Genomic DNA, 20,628 nt, shown 5'->3' with positions numbered 1-20,628 from the left:
TGTCTTACAGAAAAAATACATATATTAGCACTTTATTAAGTTGCTTTCTCCCTTCTACTTTATTGTCCTCTTTTCTGATAATTTTCTTGTCATTTTAACTAATTTCTTGCTGTTTTTTGGGGCATTTTGTAAGTTATTCAATACCTTCTTCCCGTATTTTTGAAAGAAATCAACCCAGTTTGTTCAGCTTTCGAAGGGTTAATTTCAACCAAACCAAAGTGGGTGATTGTTTGAACAGAAAAACGAACTGGGACGGTTTTTATGAGTTTTATTTGTTCTATCGACTTTGAATGAAGTGTTTTAAGGTGATAAAATGACTGTGTTTAAATGGAGTTTGGTGACGGGAGATTTCGGGCCGTTTCTGGTTAAACAAAAAGGATCTTACTCACAGAAAAAGTCTGTCTCCTTTCCAAAATGTTGTCAGACACTTTTATTGGACGTACATCGACAGCGCACTAAATGCACCGAGTGGTTACACTGCAGCCTGTTTTTTTCGTCCCATGAGTCCTTCAGACACAAAAACGTGAGAAAACAGGGTCCAGGTTGAAAAATCCCAAATTTAGCCTTTGGGAATGGACGAAACTGGACGTCTTTGGCTGAACGATTCTTGTTATCCCAAACATGACAAGACTTTTTACAACAAACAGCGTCTCTGTGCAGCGCCGCCACGTGCCATCGTGAGTCTCTGTTACACACCGGCCGCTCTGTTTTATTCTGCTGCAACCTCTCATTAACTATTTACTACATCTCCATGGCAACGGGGCCTGGAGATGGATCCTGTTACCGAAAGCTCAACCACGGCCGGCTGAGTCACAACACAGAGGAGCACTGTGTGTGTGTGTGTGTGTGTGTGTGTGTGTGTGTGTGTGTGTGTGTGTGTGTGTGTGTGTGTGTGTGTGTGTGTGTGTGTGTTTCCTCACCTTCCTCATTCAGGAAGAGCTTGTTGAACCGCAGCCCGCTGGGCTCTTTGCCGATGAAGCGGTGCACGTACTCGGTGCCGTGGTCGTGGACGGCGATGGCGTATTTCAGCGGCTTCACGCAGGACTGCAGACAGAAAGGGACCTTGGTGTCGCCGACTGTGTGCCTGAGAGACACACACACAGATTTGTTTACACACACACTAAGAGTTCCTGCTTTGGTGTGTAATTATGCTCTTAGTTAACCTGCCTGTAACAGTGTGGTTTAATTACTGCTGTTTAAATCTAAAAGGATGACTCAGCATTTGCCTTTGAAACCTGAGCAAAACGATTTGATTTCTTTTGAAAATATAGGAAAAAAGCAAGAAATTAGTAGATTTTTTTTTAAAGGCAAGGGAAAAATGTCAGTAAGATGTAATTATAATTATATATTTAGAATTATGTTATAGATTTTTTTTAGGTCATTTTCATTTCTTTTTTTTTTGCTTGTTTTCATATGAACTTTTTTTTTCTTTACAAATTTCTAGCTAATTTTTGGGACTTTTCTTTCGAGAAATGTATTTATTTTTTCCGCTCCTGATTTTTTTTTTTACTCACCAAAACAAAAAAATCTCTCCCAAACAAAATTGTTTTTTTTCCTTGCCTCCTGTAAAAAAAATTTCTTGCTCAAAATTAAAAAAAAAAATTCCCACCTCCCCCAAATTTTTTTTTTTTTTCACAAAAACTTCACACATGAACAAAAAAGTTTTGGGACTTAGAAAATTTTCACCACCATGAAAAAAAAAATCCGACTTGCCCCTCAGGGCTTCCATACAGCAGTGTGATGAGGTGCTGAATGTTCGGTGAATTTCTTTTTTGGTTGCTAAGAGTTAAAAAATGTTCACTTGTCACCGAGCAGTCAAATCACAGTGGCGTGAAATATGGAAAAGAATGAATGAAAAGCAGGAAAATGCTTCAATTTGATGACATCGACTTCAGAAAAACTTCTTCAGTGTTTGAAACTTCTAAAAATGTGCTGACGAGAGTGTATTTTATTCTAATCACCTGACACGCGGTTGAAAATTGCAGCTGTCTGAACATTGGGACCGTACCTCTGTCCGTCGACGGTGCACAGAGCGACGGCCCACAGGTCCGGGCTGAAGCGGGCCAGCTGGGGAATGTAGTCGGCCACCTGCAGCGTGACATCAGTGTTTACACCCAGATTTCTGTTGATATTTAGATCCGAACATCGACGGTGTTTGTGTATCGCTCACCTGCCCCCCTGACATGTTTTTGGCGTTTTCGTAGAGCTCGTCCATGTGGGCGCAGAACGGCTGGAAGTCTGGGATGACAAACTTCTTCCTGAAGGCCTGAGTGAGCAGGACGATGTTGCTCTGGACGCACCTGAGGACAAAGAGACAGGACGTTTGGACGTTCAGTTAGTTTGTGCCGAAGAGCTGATTATTCCTCCACACATTCAACACCGCGGCTCAGTTATCTGATGGTTTAGCGTTTGCTTTCAACTCATTATCACTCCGGATTTACACTCCTCAGCGTGGCGGATCTCGTTGGCTGAACTGGTCCAGTTCTCACACGCCAGCTGCTGGACTCGGACATCGTGTCATTAGCAGTGTTGTCTTTTGGGAGCCTGTTTGCTTTTCTGCTTCAGCGCCTTTATTTTGGTGACTGTTCTGAACACGTGATGAGGACATTAGGAGGATTTCTGCACTTTCAGTGAACCTCTTTCACACCTCTGTCTCTCAGAGGCTGCAGCAGGCCGAGTTTTACAGCCGGAGTGAAGAAACACCTGGAAGGAATCCTTCAATAAATAAGGTGCCAAATTTAGGCTGCATTGTCAGTGACTGACGGTGTCAGCATGGGACGAACTTTAACTTTGTAAAATCTCTGGGGGCTATTTTAATTTAAATTTTCACCGAACTTTATCAAACCACAAACCACTTTATCTTTGCTGTATATGATGTCAAAAATCCCAGTTTTGATTAAACATTTGCCAAAAGTTTGATGTTAGTTATATTCATAATTCTAAATTCTGACAGAAAGATTTTTCTGTTTCTGTCTCATTAACTACTAATAAACGGCGTCGGCCCTGAAAAATCAATACCGGTCGTTCATGGCCGTACAAACACACACACGGACAAAACTAAACAAAATGTCTACGTGCCGGCGATAGCTGTAGCAGCAGACAGGAGCTGATTCTAAAATTAATCTTCAGGTTCTCAGCTTTCAGATGATGTTTACCACTCGTATGTAGCAACTACTGCAGACCTGCTACCTCCCCCTAAAGACCCTGTCACCCTAAAACCAAGGACAGGAGTGAGCTCACAGCAATCCAAAACAGGAATATGAAGTGTTAGAGGCCATGTAATTTTTAAGATTTCTCTACTGTAACACATCCGCCTTAATTGTTTTTTATTTTATTTTGTTCTTTAATTTAATTATTATATTATGTTATTATACCTCTGCCTTAATTTTTTAAAGTTATTATTATTATTTCCTTTTTTTAACATCTTTTTTTTTTTTACCTCTGTCTTAATTTTTTTAATTATTTAATTTTTTTTTTAATTTTACCATTATTTTTCGAGGTTTTTTTTTGTTTTTGTCAACATCTGTTTTTTACCTCTGCCTTTTTTTTTATCATTATCTATTTATTTATTTTTTATTATTCTTTTTTTGCTGCTGGTTGTAATATGTTATGACTGAAAACCCCAATAAAGACATTTTTAAAAATAAATCTTTATTTAATAAATCTCGCCAGCGCCTTCAGCTTTTGATCGGAGCGGACTGCAGATGGTTAACTCTTGACATAATAAGGCGGTGTGGTAGAAGCTGTGCTTCTCTGGTAGCAGACAGATTTGTGGCTCAGCTATCTCGCTGCATCAAACCCGTCTAATCCCTGCAGCACGAGATCCCTGCAGAGAAAACACACGCTACACTCCAGCGCCCGCTCACGTGCTTCCCTCTGTGACGCCCGGCTCTATAAATAAGCCCAGGGAGGAGCGGATGTGATGGATCCCAGCCAGGAGCGGCGGCGCTGGGGTCTGCACGGCGAGGATTCAGCTCCCCGGTGAGCCGTCATATGCCCCTGCTCTGAGCCGAGCTCTGAGCCGGCATCGCCTCGTCTAACGACGCACTTCCACTGGTGTTTTCAGCAGATTACTATAAATCTGAGTCAGTCTGACACTGCTGGTCTCTGCGTTATGAAATCTGACATTCAGACGAGTAAAAGTCGCCCTTTAAACAGAGACAAAGAACACGGTATGTTTCTCCCACACGCTCACTATCATTGATTCGACCTTCGTTACTCAAAGGTCATTCTGAGAGCTGCCAAAATCACACTGTAGAGAGCAGAGACTCTATTCTAACAAATCCATTTTTAAATAAAATATCTGCAGCACACGTTAAGAGAATTCATGCATCCTTTACAAATTAACATTAACCGTTTAGGGCCTGCTTTACTCACTCTGCGTATCTCAAAATCTAACTTTCATTGAGTTTTGTTTTTTTTTTTTAAACCAACATCTGTCCTAATCAGAAATATTATTGTCAATATACCACATGCTAAGTAGATTTTTAATTTTTTTAAATTGTCACTACCTGGGAAATGTTAATGATTAGCAGCAACACTGATTTTTATACATTATTTTAATATTCACACTCATACCGCTCTGCACACAAAATCTGGCTATAAAAATATTATACACTAATATGATTTTCTGCTTTCGGAGTTTATTTTTTTATCCGACATCAGTCATCAACTATCAAATTTCATTATTTTTTCAGAGTTTTAACCTTTTAAAAAACAGGTGATGTCATGATGCTACTAACTTTTAGATTTAAAAAATAATAATAATAAAAATAATGATAATTTTTTAATAAACTACATGCAAAGTAGGTTTTTGTTTTTGTTTTGCTGCTGACAGTCAGGGATTTATTCGATGATTTGCAGCATTGATTGCAACAGTGCGCCTACTAGAAATAGCAAATGTTTTCTCCATACGCTAAAAACGTTACAAATGACATATTTTAGCAACCTAAAAAAACATCAGCACCAGCTCAAGTTCACACTATAGTTAGAATATTTTCACTGGTTCACTTGCTGTCAGACATTATTTTGTGACCGGGAACCAAAGCCGTTAAACCGTTCCCTTCAGAGCCAGACCCCATTGAGAAAAACAGCGATTTAACGTCTCTGAACACAGGAGCTGCCGGTCTACAGCTGCCTCGATCACTTACTTTCTTTGTGTTATTGTGTGACTTTGGTGTTTGAAGGGGTTAATTCAGATTCATCAAAGTCACATAATAACACAAAGAAACTAACTGATGGAGGCAGCTGCAGACCAGCAGCTCCTGTGTTCAGCTGCTAAAAATAGGGTTTTTTTCAATGGAGTCTGGTGGATTAGACGGGGAACTGAATCCGCTAACAGCCGTCTGCTGCGATGATATCCTAAATATAGCGTACACTTACACTGATAATGTTTTTTCTATAGGCAGCTAAAATAGGTTTGTTGCTGCCTCTGTCCACAGTGGGCTGCCCGAAATACCGTTTTGGGGCATCTAAGTTTCAGACAGAAATAACCACCATTAATTAAAGCGCAGAGATAGCAGAGGTCACAGTTTTATTTTATTTGGGGGTTTTTTTCTTCCTTTTTGGTGTTTCTCTCCCCGTGTCTGCTTCCCCAAACTATGTCCACTGTAGGTAACACCCTGACTTTGGATAAATATCTCCTAAAAACTGAAAAAAATCCAAACTAACAAAGGTATTGCGCACCAATGACCGTGTTGTGTTTTCATATACCTTTTGTGAGGTTTTTATTCCAGCATCGTGTTTTTCCTCCAGCAGCTGCGCTCTTGAATGAATCCAGCTGGATGTAAAACCCTCAGATGACAAACTGAGGAGTGATGAATAATTAATGACGAGCAGTGACCCTTTTCTGCTGCGGCAGAGTGCAGACGACTCTGACCGGCATCAACTATTCTGATGATGGACTCTGATGAAAGATTGATGCTGATAATAAAGGCGGAGCGGCGAGCGGGATACTACTTCAAGAGAACGACGGCTTTGTTATAATAAAAACCATAATAGATTGCATATTTTAAGTCAAAACTACAATTATCCGACTTTAGTGTCACCATTTCAGTATCTGTTTTGGTTTATGGACAATATTGCAAAAGAAATATGTTTTAAAAGGTCTTTTAAAACCTACTTTTTGAAGAGGTGTCGGTCCAGTGCTCCGTCAGAGGTCGTCTTCAAGGTCACCTTCAGCATCTCCATACATTCTTTGAGCCGGGGGTCTCCTGTGCGAAGCCCCGTGGCTTTAAGAGCCTGCACAAAAAGGACGGGAGACATCATGATTAAGACACCCAGACAACAAATCAATAAATCTACGAGCTGAGCTGAGAGGACGAACTCTGCTCATAATTCAACCGGCGAGACCAACGAGACGGATTTACTGCCGTTTAATGATCCACAACACTCACACACGTCCACCTGCTGTGAGTCCTGCAGCAGAGACACTGAGCTCGTCTTACTGCCGGGACACTTCTGCAAAATGACAGCAGGCCAGGGGCCTGTCTCAACAGCCCCATGCATGTTTCTGGGATTTTAAGGCATTTTAAGGATTGAGGATATTCCTCAGATTTAAGGACGTTTCTGGGATTTTAGGACATTTCTTGGATTTTAAGAAATTTCATTAGGGTCTTAGCTGGGACTTCTGTCGGGGGTGTGGGGGATCCTCCACTGTCAATTATTTTTTGAACAAACTTTATTTGGATGCTGCTTTATGCACTCTGGCACCTTAAATATGTACTAAAATTACAAAAACAGGTCCCAGTGTGAATCACTTTATCTTCATTGTAAAACAGAAATTGGTTGTGGGGCCATCCAGTACCCCATCAGGGGCCAGATGTGGCCCATGGGCCGTAGGTTGAGTATCACAGTCCCACAGTCTGTGCCTCTGTTTGTTGTTTTTGGAAAGTGTGGCTTTCTGTGCGGCTGTGAGGACTCACTGTGGTGAACTTGTGTGCAGGGATTTTTTCCTGTCCCTCTGCGATGGTGTAGAAGAGCAGGTCCTCCAGGCTGGGCAGGATGCCCGCCTTCCTTCTCCTGCAGGGCAGAGAAAGAAAAACACACAGACGGCAAAGTGAGAAAAATAAGTGGGCAGAGAGGCCCGCTAACTGTGGTGGGAACATGGAGGGAACTGCAGCGGAGGGAGGAGGGAAGAAAAGCTTTCTGACTGCAAGGAGAAGCGGTGAGTAAGAACTGGAATTACTGGAAAATATGTCCTTACACTGACCTTAGATCAGCTTCATAACGTGGAAAAGACGGCACTTTTCCACGAGTTAATACACCGCAATAAGGCCACTGTAATGTGAACTGTCACCTGTGTTTTGTGCTAGAACAGCAGCCAGGAGCCTTTAAAAAGATTAAACTAAGTTTTTACACAGAGTTTAACCCCAAACCCTTTGACCCAGAACGAAAATCCTCATGAGGAATTTTTGAATGATATTAATCAGCTTGTTTTTAGGAGAGCAGCAGCACTTAAAGCCCAGATATACAGAAAAATATTTCATGACGCAGTCTGAGAAAAACGCCGCCTTACAGGCATCTCGGTCCACGCTGTGTGTGAGAGGGTCACAGTGTCGCAGCGATTCAGCCGAGTCACAGCACAGTGTGTGAGCTGTAGCTCCTCTGCTGCAGCTGGGACGTGGAAGCCGGCCAACGCTCTTGGCACATTGCTGCCGTGCCGTTCGGCGGCTGGAAACAGGCTGAGAGACGACCACCAGCTTCCCACTGAATGACAGCGAATGAAGAAAAAAAGAAAAAACGGAGATCGCGCCCCGAGCTACAAGATCACAACGTCACAGCGAAGACTTTAAGTCTGTGAATCCAGCGATCGTTTAGGGAAAAGGAATATTTAGGAATATCAGTTTTCTTGTGCTGCGTTCAGGCGCTTTTCACAAACTATGTGACTCTCTGCAACTTGAGCGGATTGGTTTGATACCAAAAAAAAAAAAAAAAAGTAAAATGTGATTTGAAAATTACAAGAAAAATATTTTATTTATAATGATTTTATATTTAAAATTGTGTTACAGCAAAAAATAATATAATATAATATCATCTTTTTTATTTTCTGCTATTTTAAAGCCATTTCCTTGTTGTTGTTTGACTCTTTTTTTGCATAATATCAGACTTTCTAAACTTTTCACTTTTTTTTTTAACTCTGAATCCTTTTTCATAATGTTGTCAGACACTTTTAATAACAATCTGAGCATGTTAGTGACAAAAAAAGCACTTTTAGTGAGCTTAAATTGATGGTGTGAACATGCCCAGAGTTGTTACATTGCAGCTTTTTTTACTCACTCAATACTGGACCAAATTCAAAAAATGTAGTCATTTTAACATAAAAAAATGTGAAAATATGTTGAAAAATACAGAAGTTATCCTTAAATAAAGCACATATTTCAATCATACCGTTCCAGCGTGTTTTATATTTCCTGCATCAATAAACGTGTTTATTATTCCCTTTCTTTGTGCTGCTGCCATCCTCTCATTTGTAGCTGCAATGATTCAGCTCCTGATGGAAATCATTGAATTAAAAACAATAAAATGAATTTTAATTTTAAATCAACATCTGGCCTGGCTGCTGTCCTCAGCAGCGCTTCCACAGCGAGTCGTCTCTGGGAGGAAAGTTAGTAGCGCGTCAGGAGGCAGACGGGGCGGCGAGCTCACAGCAGGCTCTCTGCTATGATTCATATCAACACCAAATTGGATTTGTGCAAAGCTCTGGGTGCCCAGGCACGCGCTGTCCTGCAATGCATCATGGGGCCACGGGCCTAGGAGAGGATGTCTAAAGGTAAAGCTTTAGTCGGCAGGTGGCTCCTCGCAGCTGCCGCACAGATATAAAGCCGAGTTTGGACCCTTTGAGACATGAGAGCAGAAATCTAGCAGCGAGTCGGACTCAGCAGGAGCAGCGTTTCCTCCGGAGTGATTCGGCAGCAGCGAGCCGACAGGACGTTACGACCTCGGCCACAAAAAAAGGACAACACAGCTGCGTCAGAGCTGTGAGGAGCCAAATGTGCTGTTTGACAAACTGACTGATACCTCACTTTTTTCTGCACGATTTTAAAATAAGGTCACTTTATTTTATTATTGTCAAAAAATCCTAAAAACATCAGGAGGAGCACCATCAGCCGGACCCTTTAAAGCAGAGATGATCAAAATGCTGTAACTGAGGGGCCACTTTTACGAAATGACAGGTGGCCAGTTAACCCTTTGAGCCCTGAGCAAACTGGCTTGATTCATTTCAAAAACATGGTAAGAAGGCGATGAGCAAATTAACGGGATATTGCGCCCAAAATATCAAGAAATTAGTGAGTTACAAGAAAATCACTTCAAAATAATAAAAAAAAGTTTTTAAAAAATCAACATATTAAAATAAACTCAATAAACATAATTTTAAATATATAATGAAGACAATTATAAATATATATATATATGTTTGTTTTTTTACTTTTTATCTTTTTTTTAAACTTGTCTTTTTCTTTTAAGTTATTTACAGGAAATTTTCTTTTAACATTTTATAAATTTCTTGCTAATATTTGGGCCATTTCTTGAGTTGTTGTTGTTCATTTTGCTCCGGTTTTAAAGGGTTAACTGCTGACATCCCTGTGCAAGAAAAATTCCCACTAAGAGTCAGTTTATCTTCATTTTTTAATTAGAAAAAGTTGGCCACCTGACACCTTATTACAGGCCATAAGTTTGGTATCACTGCTTTAGAAAATATTAAAAGTAATAATGTGCTTTAAATCCTCTAAACTGCACTGAAAGAAAACCTGAAGGATCAACATTTGACCTGGACCGAGCTGCTGCAGAATAACAGAGGAAACACTGAGACCAAGTCTTTGACCTTCGTTTAGACGACATTATTATCCGCGCAGTTCCACTCAGAGTCAGAAAGTCTGAAATTCTCAGTGAGAAAACTGTAATTTTACAGCTGTGATCTTTAAGTTTTCCAGCTCGGAAACAAACGAGGAAAAAGACGAACAAAATCCAAAACACTGAAAAATGATAACAGGACGCTTTGTGAACTTTTGACAAAGTCTGCTCTCTTTTAAATTGAAATTCTGACTTTAATAACTTGAGAAGTAAATCTGAATTCCTGACTTTCAAACTCGTGTGTGGGACGCAGCGTTAGTTAGAAATGATTCTCATGCGCTCTCGATAAGCATGTTGTCGTGTCCCTGCAACTTTGTCAGTGCTAGTTGGCGTGATCTGACCTCATTAATGACGGCTGATGTCTGCTGGTGAGAAAGGAGTACACATCAGAGCGAGTGTGTGTGTGTGTGTGTGTGTGTGTGTGTGTGTGTGTGTGTGGGGGGGGGAGGGGATGGAGGTGAGGTCGAGGGGAGGGGATCAAGCGCAGCCGCTGGGAGGAAGTGAGGTCATTTCAAGGTAAAAAGCGGTTGTCGGCTTTCTGCTGAAAACCTCTACATCTACCAGAAAACACATTATAGGAAATGAACAAAACAAAGACTAAAACTAAAATAAAAAAATAGAAAAATACTTACAAATGCAAAGCAAGCAGATCAACAACATGGAGAGAGTGTGCAGAAGGAATAATACTGAATTAGTAACAGTGAAAACTTACAGGAACAGCATGAACACATCAGCAGATCAATAAGCATTCATGAAACAACAAAATGTGCACAAATAATCAGACACAGATGTTTAAATACACACAAATATGAAAACTGAAGAGTGTCAACCTGAGTTATGACGCAGATTAACGCCCACAAAACGTTATGATGCCACAGTGAAATCTTCGGGAAATTACATGTCATCATTTTATCCTATTAAACCTTTGCATAAAAATGTGTCAGAATTAGCATTTGAATTAAAAAAACACATTTCCTAACGTGACAGTGACCTCGACATTTGACGTGTCCTCTCATTGTGTCCCCATCACACACACACAGAGCAGGAGGAGGGAGGGGAGACGGCGGCTGCTTGCACCGGTGTTCAGCGGTTACTGTGAGCAGCGAGCTCGCTAATAAATGACAGTATCAGGACCGGATCGAGACATTTTGGTGTCCTAGAAGAGACTGAGATCACCTGAAGGACAATGAGAGCAGAGCGGACAATCGGAGACACCGGCGGAGACACCGGCGGAGACACCGGCGGAGACACCAGCGGAGACACCAGCGGAGACACCGGCGGAGAATGATAGCGATAGTTCCTACATGAAACTGCTCTCAACAAGGATTATCTTGACCTTGACCTCATCTTAATTGGATCACAATTTTTACCGCTGAGTTTTTCAAATGTTTTTTGGACGCTTTAAGCACCGCAACACGAGTGCATTATATTGGAGAGAAGGCAGACATCTCTACGGCCGATTTCGCCAACACTTGACTTCGTTGTTTATAATAAACAGACGTGAGAGTGAGTTCTCGTTAATGAGGCCGGGGAGAGTTCATCACCGCCGGCTGAGAGACGACGGCCGCTGGAACATCTGGATGCTCTCGGTAATCTACCTCAGCTGCTCTCATTAGCGCCGGCTTCCCTCTGAGTGTTTTTAAAGGTCAGCTTCAACACAGGATCTGTCCGAAAAACTACAAAGCTTCCAATATTATCTGATGATCTGCAAACGCTGGTAGTCATACTCGTCCACAGAATTATTCCTCTTTAAATACAACACAGGCCACACAAAAACTATGCAAATATCACACTGTCTCTACAGGTTTCACTTATTAACTATAAGAATCTATAATAATAATAATAATAATAATAATAATGTCTTTGTAAATCAATATCTTTTGGTTTCAGACTGTTTGGAGACGTCAGCTGGAAACTCGGGGAAGTTGTTAAGGACTTTTCTGCCTATTTTCTTTACATTTTAAAGATGATCAGTGCAAAGAAAATAATTGGCAGATAATGAAAACATTTGCAGGCCTAGATTTCATTTTTTTTTTGAGTCAAATTTAGGGTAATCCTAATGTCTAAGCTCCCTGACAGCATTTGAAAATTGTTAATCCCATTTAAAAAAAAAAAAAAGAATAAAAAATAAAAATCGCATTTTAAATGTCGCTGAACTGTGTGGTGCTTTCACTCATCATTGACATTATCCTTCAAAATGACAATTAGCACCCGACACAGAATTACACCAGTGGAATCAGATTTGGCCATTTAATATAATATTTGGTAATTCCTTTTTGGGTTATTTTTTACCATATCATGTTTACCAACAGATCCATCATGCTCTATTTTTACCCAGATATTACGGGCAATCTGGGTTAAAAGTCAGTGAGTTCAGTCATCACAGCATGAATAAATCTGAAGATATGATACATAAGGCGTGTTTCAGGTCCCAGGGGCCCAACAGGGCTCTGCCTGATCCTGAGGGTCCCGAGGCTGTGCTCCAGCTAATGAGGGGTTAAAAATGTTTGCAATGCAGGGGAGCTTATCCCGCCCACATCATTTTTTCGCGTTTTTTTGCACCAAAGCCTGGATGCTGGCGCGCTGCCCGGCAGTTGTCAGGGCCTCCAGGAGCACATGAGTCACTCGCACGGATTGATTTGTGCAGCGCCGCCTCTCAACGCCGCCGCTTTCATGTCTGCTCTCCACCGTCCACGCCAATTTATCATGACATCTGTGAGGCGGTGAGACCGGCTCCATCGAGCGGGTCAGATAAACGCAGCAGACACTACAGCACAGACCGCCGCCACGGCAAGTCAATGCGGGTCAGCCTCAAGTGATCCTCAAATGACTGAAAAACTACTTCAATAAATGTTACAAAAAAATACCTGAAAAGAAAAAAATATTCAAGTAAAAAACAAAAACACACAAGAAATGGCCTAAAAAGAGCTGGAAATCATATATTGTATATATTTTTTTCTGTTTTTTGAAACATAATTTAAATACATAATTAAAACAGGTTCTTAAATCCTTTGAAACTGTAAATTTCTTATTTCTTTTCAAAACATGGCAACAATGCAGCTTCAGAAGAAATGACCCAAAAATAAAAATAAAAACTTTTTTTAAAGTACAAAAAGAAAATCACTTAAAAAAAAAAACCTGCCTTCATAAAAAAGCGCGTATATAATTATTCAGTAAAATAAATAAAATATGCAATTATGATCATTATAAATATTAAATATAGTGTTTTGGACAGCTTTAAAATAAATACATAAATCCAAATCTACTTATTTCTTGCATTTTCCAGACCATGTCTTCCCTCGTGGTTCAGAGGTTTAAATACTTGTGCAGGGGTCTGAACGCAGCACAAGGAAAGTGATGTCGACCCAGGCTTTAAAGGGTTAATGTGATATATTTCTGTGCCCTTTGCTGGGTTTATTTTGCCTCGATCACCAACAAATATCCACATTTTTATCGTCATGAGAGCGCCAGTGTCGGCGTTCCTCGACAGCAGTCACGGAGCTCTCACGCTGACTCACTAAACCTAAAAGCCTGTTGATTTTTTATTTATTTATTTATTTTTTTAACACAACGAGCTGCAGCGTCACTGAAACTCACATTAACCTCCGGGGGAAACAAGATGCTGCTGACGACCAGTCAGCTGAGCAGAGTGAGTGCCTAAACGCGGCCGACAGCTCAAGCAAATTGTCCGTGAATGGAAACAAATGGGACAACGTCGGCCTACGGGGGCAATGAGGCATTTTATCACCATGGAAACTGACAGGAAGACGCAGGCTGGTGCGGCGGCCGGTCGCACAGCTGGTGTCAACGTGAAAGACCAGAGGAGGCAGAGTTCATTTCAAAGCTGAGGCACGCAGTTTGATTTTAGTGTCACTGAGCAGAAATCCTGTAATAAAGTTGGAGCATTTTGTTATCTGTATTTTCACATTTATAAGCACAAACTGCTCTCATTTATGAAGGTGTGCAGCTCCTGCAACAACACGGCCCTGCAAATGCTTCACAATAAAATGCCTTTTGTCAACAGAGATGTTGTCAGAGGACTTTTACTTTGAAACAGAAACAGGAAATTTGACAAAAACAGACAGATTTTCAAGACTTTTAAGGCCTAATATTATTAAATTGAATTTAAGACAATTTGACCAAAAGTCCATCTGCTGCCCGCTTTTCTCCTGACGAAGCAGCGGGAAGCGAGGCGGAGGGAACGTGGCGTGCGGTAACTTGCTGATTCTTGTCTCATTTTTGGGGCTAATACACAGAGAGAGCTCTACACTGAAATAAGGTTAATAACTGAATGTACAGGAAACACTGGGTTACTGTCTGAGGCGTGCACATGTGCTCGTGGTCGTCTGGTGGGAGGGGCTTAGGACAGAGAGGGGAGCTGCAGGAGGAGCTAGTTTTTGTGCATTTTCCGGATTTCTGCCCACACCGGCTACAGGTGTGAATTTGGGAAAAAAGTGACACATCTGGGTGACACGAACGTCTCATAAATACTGAGATAAGACAGGTTTTTTTGTGCTTTAGTAGCTTAAGTTAACATGCAAAACACTCGAAAATATTCTTAATAATCAGTTTAATGATTAAGATAAATGTCAGAGTGTGAGTGGAGTCCAGCAGAGACGGAGTCAGTCGGTGTTTGCAGAGAAGAGTCGGCATCACATCACTCTCCGGGCAGATTTACATCTCATTAAAAATACACACACATCTCACAGGATGCTGCTGCATACAAACGCAGTCACGACCCACCAGAGCCAACGACGTCATCAATAATCTGTGAAGTATTGGAAATGTTGAAAATCAGATTCACGCTGCCAAAGTAAATATTGAGAATCTCCCAGCCAGACGTCGAGCTGCCGAGTGAGGAAATGGCCAAAATGTAAACTGCAGAGAAAGTCGAGCTGGAAACAAGCTATCAGGGCCGAAATGATTCGTCAATATATGATTTGATCAAAAGAAACACAAAAATATTCTTCTCTGCATCCGGCATCTCAAAATGTGCTAATCTGCTGATATGAAACTGTTCTTTTTTGGGCTTTGGACTATTAATAAAAGAAAAGAAGAAGGAAAGAAAATGGGCCTTTTTCACAACAAGAGCAGGATCAAACCATGATTTTCTCACTGCAGAATTTTTCCCTAATTTTGTCAATAAACTCCTATTTTCAGTCACAATCCGGCATAAATATTCTGTATTTGCTTGTTGCAGAAGCAGCACTTTGCTGTTAAAGGCAGCGTCCGGGGAAACGTTCGCTCTGGCCCCCAAAAATAATCTGCCAGAGTGGATCTTAACTGACGTCAGAGGGTTTTAAGTGGACTCAGCGAGGCCTTATCAACCTGAATTGGTGATGTCACGTTAAAAGGTTTGAACCGGCATTCAATTAAGTTCAAAGGTCACCTCTGTCACTGCGTCACGGCCTCATGTGCTCCACCCACAACTCTGCGAATAATCACAGACACCGTCCGAAACGCTTAAATGTCAGCAGTGGTGTCTAATTCATTCAGACCGGTCTGTTATGAAATTATTATCGGATTGCATGTTTAATACTTTACTTGGCAAAATGATTTATTACATTAACAAAAGTCATGAAGGCTGTTAAAAAAAGACCACAAAAAATCTTTTTTTTTTGAAATTTAGAAAGAAAAACAGAACAAAAAAATTAAAAATAAAATAAATAAATAAAAAACACAAAAAACTCAAAATTGTGTTTAGAAAATAGACCAAAAATATAATTTTTAAAAAAAGAGAAAACATCAAAATCATTTTAATTAAAAAAAAATCCAAACTTTATTGTAAATTAGAATAGTTGGTAATTAATTATCTGTCAAATGACTGATTTATTAATCCACTAATAATTGCAGCTGTACTTGTATTAACTGTTTGGTAATTATTATTATTATTTTTTTTTTTTACAAAACATCATCTTTTATAAACTCTTGGTATTTTTATGCAAAAAATCTAAATGTTTAAAGTAACTAAAGCATTTAAACACGAAGTAAAAAGTACAATATTTCCCTCTGAAATGTGGTAAAGTACAAATTTAAAGCGACATAAAAAGAAAAAAGTTGAGTAAAGTACAAGTATCTCAAGTTTGTACCTAAGTGCAGTACCTGAGTAAATGTACTCAGCTGCATTTCACCAGTTATTACATCACATCCACAACAGGAAAAGACCATCAGTCGCCTCTCTGGATGCGATGATGACTGACCTTCATCAGACATTGAGATGAGGCTCGCTGTGTCTGCATGCTGCATCAAGCTGCAAAGACGCATGTTTGATCTGCTGTAGCTGCAGGAAATTTCAGGACTCGTGAGGAGCTGGTGGCTGCTGGTTTCATGCCTGCGTGAGTTTAACATGCTGAGCTGCACATGAAAGCTGCAGCTTCTGGTCACGATATCAGGCTGGCTGCACACCACATGCCTCCATTTGACCTTTTCCTGCAGGAATGTTTGCTCAGATGCCCCTCTCTCAAACGCAATCAGTAAAATCCAGTAAAATGTCTTTGATATTACTGGAATCACTTACAATCGTCGGAACTAAAAAGCTGTCCGATAACGGAATCCGGCTGCTCTGACAGCTACTTAGCTAGCATCACGCCCCGGCTGCTATGAGCGGAGTTCACCGGTTCATCCCTCCTGACCCCCCCCGTGGTTGGTCGTATGTCCCCGGCTGCTTCTGGCTATATTTCACCTTCACTACATCCTTCACACTGTAGCTTCAGCTAACAATTAGCTTAGCTTGGTGGCTTATTCAGCATCTTAGCTAGCTAGTTAAGCGCTAACGCCTGCGTACCGCCGGACTACTATGTAAATATACACTATTTTAAAAAGGCCTTGCTTTGAATATTAAATAAAAAAATAAAATTATAATGGTTTATCAATTAAGTAATATAAGAAGCCACCTTTGAATTCGGCATTGATTTTGTGTGCACATGTGGAGATAGTACGATAAAACTTTAACTTTAGGGAATGGTCTCAAAGTGGCATCACAGGCTTTCATGGGCGATTACGCTAAACTCAATCGCCATTTTTTACTATGGAGTTTGGCGTACAGAGAAGCTTAACGTTACTCACTTCTCCGCCGAGTCCTTGCCGACTTCATTGTGTCCGTCCCCCTTGGAGCAGAAGTCTCTCACTCCGTGCCTCCTGGTGAGGTGCTGCGGGGCTAGCACCCTCCTCCTGCCCGGTGATCTCCCATCCGAGCCGGCGGTGCTGAAGCAGGCGGCGGCAGGTGTCGCTTTAACTATACCTGTCAGCGGACGCTTCAGCTGGGTCTGAAATAACTCCTTGAGCACCACCGTTGACCGAAAATGTAACATCTCAATCCCGCGGAGAAGAAAATCCGAGTGACGTGAGCGCTGAGAGTCCGCGAGGAGAAATCTGGAGCGGTGAAGAGGCGCAAAATTAACCGGAGAGTGCGTCGCTTCTCTCGGTAGAGTAGTAGCGGTTTTGCCGGTGACTCAACAACTGAAAAAGCCCCTCCTACTTTTTAAAGAATCAAGAGTTTTGATTTGACCGTGTGATCACTTCCCTGCACCTGATTGGTCAGGGGGGCTGTCAATCATTAGGACTGCGCAGCTCACTGTTTTCATCATTTATCTCCATCAGTTTCCACAATAATAAACATTTTATAGCTTTAATTAACATATACATCCTTTAAGGTTTTCCTATTTATAACACTTTGAATAAAATGAAAAAGAACTAAAATAATCCTATATGAGACTTTAAAGATTTAACACCATAGCAAAGTATGACACATCCAATTTAGCACGATAATAATATAAAGTAAATGCAGTTATTGCACCAAATATTTCATTAAAATGCATGTAATTATTTCACTAGAAAAACATGCAAATATTTCATTACAATAAAAGTAATTATTGCATTTAATAAATGAACTGTAATAAAAATAATTATTGCACTAGAATAAATATAAATATTGTTATAGAACAATTCAATTAATGCACATGTATAAATGTAATATTTTGCATTTTTGCATTTATTTGAATAATTGTAAGTATTGAACTTGAATAATGCAATTATTGCATAATAATACATGTAAATATAAAACTAAAGTAAATATCATTATTGCACTAAAATAAATGCAATTATTGCACAAGAATAAATATAATAATTCCAGCAAAATAAATGCAATTATTTCACAAAAATAAATGTAATAATTGCAGCAACATAAATGCAGTTTTTTTTTTTTTTTGCACTGGGATTATAGCATATAGAATAGAATAGAAATACTTAATCCTGTGAGGGAAATTGTTAAATATGTTAAATATCATTATTGCTTGAGAATAAATGTAACTATTGCACTAGAATAAATGCCAATATTGCATTAGAATAAAAATAACTAATGAACCAGAATAAAGGAAATTATTGCACCAGAATAAATGCAAGTATTGTTCTGCAATAAATGTAAATAATACACTATTTTAAATGTATTTATTGTACAAGAATCTGATAATTTAATGTAAGATTAATTTTTTTTTCTTCAAAAAATTATAAAATGTCAGAAAGAAACTTTAACATGAATCCAACATACCATTAATGAAGATGGTTCTGCCTATTCATACAAAAAAATACAAATACTTTATTTTAAAAAAAAAACTACAGAACTCAGTATTAAAATTCTGCACTCCTGTATACATGACCTTTTTCTTACTTCAGGAAAATTTTTTTTTTAGTTATTAGAGAGTATTGCCTTGCTGTCTGGATAAAGCTCCAGATCTGTATTTTGATATCTGGTCTTGGTCTGACATCATGTGAGTTATTTTGGTATTGCACATATTCAGACTGTGTTTCCTCAGCAGATGGCGTCTGTCTCAAATAAAACAGTTACAGCACCATCTCCTGGTTGGAAATTATTTTTGATTGTGCTACTTTTAAGCTCACATGTAGCATTTCTTCTTTTTTTCAATAAGAACCATTATCGACACAATCTATATTTTGTATATATTTATAAATACATTTATAAATATATACAAACATAAATAAGCACAGAAATAATAATTCTTGTATGTTTTCATTCATTTATTCCTGGAATAATTTATACATTTATTCAATCATTTTTTATTCATTTATTTCTGTATAAATTTATCTATTCATGGATTTATTTATTTATATATCCAATACTTTTCAATATGGAATTATTAATTTATTTATTCTTTTATTTATCTATATATTTGAGCATTTATTCTTTTTTTTTGTTTCTGTATTTGAATTTATCTGTGTATTGAGTCCTACAAGTTTTTATTTCTGTATTTATTCCTGTATTTTTTTTCTACATTTATTTATTCAGTTATTAATTCTAAAGGCCTTTTTGTCCTTTAAACCCTCTCATAAGTTATTAGGTAAAATTAATTTTATGTAGACCAACTAAACGAAGTCTTAAGCATGTTATTCTTCTGTGTCAGACCTGAGTCAGGCAGCATTTTAATGTTTATTTTGACCTCTTTGCAGCCTGAGTGGGTGAAGTTTGACACATATTATAAAATAACGACCTAGAACAGAGATTACTCACCGGAAAGTATTCTGTAAGTTGCTTCACTTTACTTTTCTTTGGCTCCCAATTTTTATCTCGGTAAACTCCACCCACCTGGAGCTCCAAGAAGGACACGCCGACTAATGACGCCTTCTTTGGACCGAGATCACGAATTCAGACTCAAAGCACCGTCAGAAACTCAAAACTGCGTCTCAAACTGACTTGTAATGAGGTCAAACGTTAAAGGGGAATTCCAGCAAAACTTTCTTGCAGGTTTTTTTTACGGGAATCCACATTTTTCATTTAAAAAATCCCTTTTTTGCAGTTGCTGAATGAGCTACAGAGACGATTTCAGACTAGTTGTTGCTACGCTTTGTGGACAAAAGTTCGTGGACGAAGCTTTAGGAAACTGGTCTCCCAGTTTGGTGTGGGAGAACTCGACTGGGCCAGCTCAGAGCTGATGAACTGGAGCCGGAGATGATAACATGTTAGAGGATGCACTGTTTATCAGGGCGGGGGATATTTTTGTACTGACACAAATAACCTTAAAATTTAAATTTACTCACAGACTGCTTCAACAGAAAATGAAAATAATCTGATTCCTAAATAGACACAAACGTAAAAGGCACAATTTTGTAAAATAAACAGCAATTTTTCCCTCAAATTCTGGGAAAACAAAAATATAATCTAAAAAAATCGGTTTATTTTTGAACTCTTTGTTCACATATGTCTTGAGAGAAAAAAAGAAAATGATTTTATTTTCAGAGACTAGAATTACAGTCTAGTGATTATTTATTATGGTGTCGGAGTGAAGTTGACCTTTTGACCTTGGCATAATTTCTTTGACCCAGAAAAGAGCAAGAAATCAGTCAAAAGTACAAGAAAATTACTAGAAAATTAAAACGCCCAAAAGAAAAAACAAAACAAAAACAAAAAGGACAAAAAATAAGGAGAATAAGAAAAAACAAAAATAAATAAAATAAGTTTAAAAAAGGAAATTATCTGAAAAACTGCTTCACAATTATAATAATTCTGTATAATAATAATAATAATTTTATAATTTTTTTTCAGCTTTTTAAAAAATATTTCTTTAATCTACGTTTTTGTTTTTTTACTAAGTTGCTCCTTGCCTTTTCGTAAGAAATCAGACCAATTTGAGGAAATTTGTTCAAAACGTATTGCTTTCACGATGCACGAACAGGTGAACTTTAGAAACGCACAAAAACAACAGTTTCCCTGCAAAAACATTTGTGTTTTTCCGATTCTGTCGTCGCAAAGCGGCTGCTAACCAC

The 20,628-nt window shown here is 39.1% G+C and overlaps 1 protein-coding gene across 2 annotated transcripts in view; it reads right to left on the bottom strand.

Annotated features, from left to right (window-relative positions):
- glsa (glutaminase a) overlaps nucleotides 1-17,303 on the bottom strand; it is a 32,415-nt gene extending 15,112 nt beyond the window's left edge. Inside the window, exons 1-6 of one of the 2 annotated variants that reach the window (XM_042513212.2) lie at nucleotides 16,918-17,303; nucleotides 6,924-7,020; nucleotides 6,122-6,240; nucleotides 2,171-2,300; nucleotides 2,009-2,088; nucleotides 921-1,084 (exon numbers count right to left, since the gene is read on the bottom strand). In XM_042513212.2, coding sequence (XP_042369146.2) covers nucleotides 921-1,084; nucleotides 2,009-2,088; nucleotides 2,171-2,300; nucleotides 6,122-6,240; nucleotides 6,924-7,020; nucleotides 16,918-17,162 — 835 coding nt within the window. In that variant the 5' untranslated portion in view covers nucleotides 17,163-17,303. The remainder of the gene's footprint in view (nucleotides 1-920; nucleotides 1,085-2,008; nucleotides 2,089-2,170; nucleotides 2,301-6,121; nucleotides 6,241-6,923; nucleotides 7,021-16,917) is intronic. The other variant, XM_042513214.2, reaches the window with a different exon arrangement.
- Nucleotides 17,304-20,628: the final 3,325 nt, after the last annotated feature.

The sequence above is a fragment of the Plectropomus leopardus genome, chromosome 24 (genome assembly GCF_026936395.1).
Source record: "Plectropomus leopardus strain MGB_pleo_1.0 chromosome 24, ASM2693639v1, whole genome shotgun sequence".
Taxonomy (NCBI): Eukaryota; Metazoa; Chordata; class Actinopteri; order Perciformes; family Serranidae; genus Plectropomus; species Plectropomus leopardus.
This window is presented reverse-complemented; position numbering and strand designations above follow the sequence as displayed.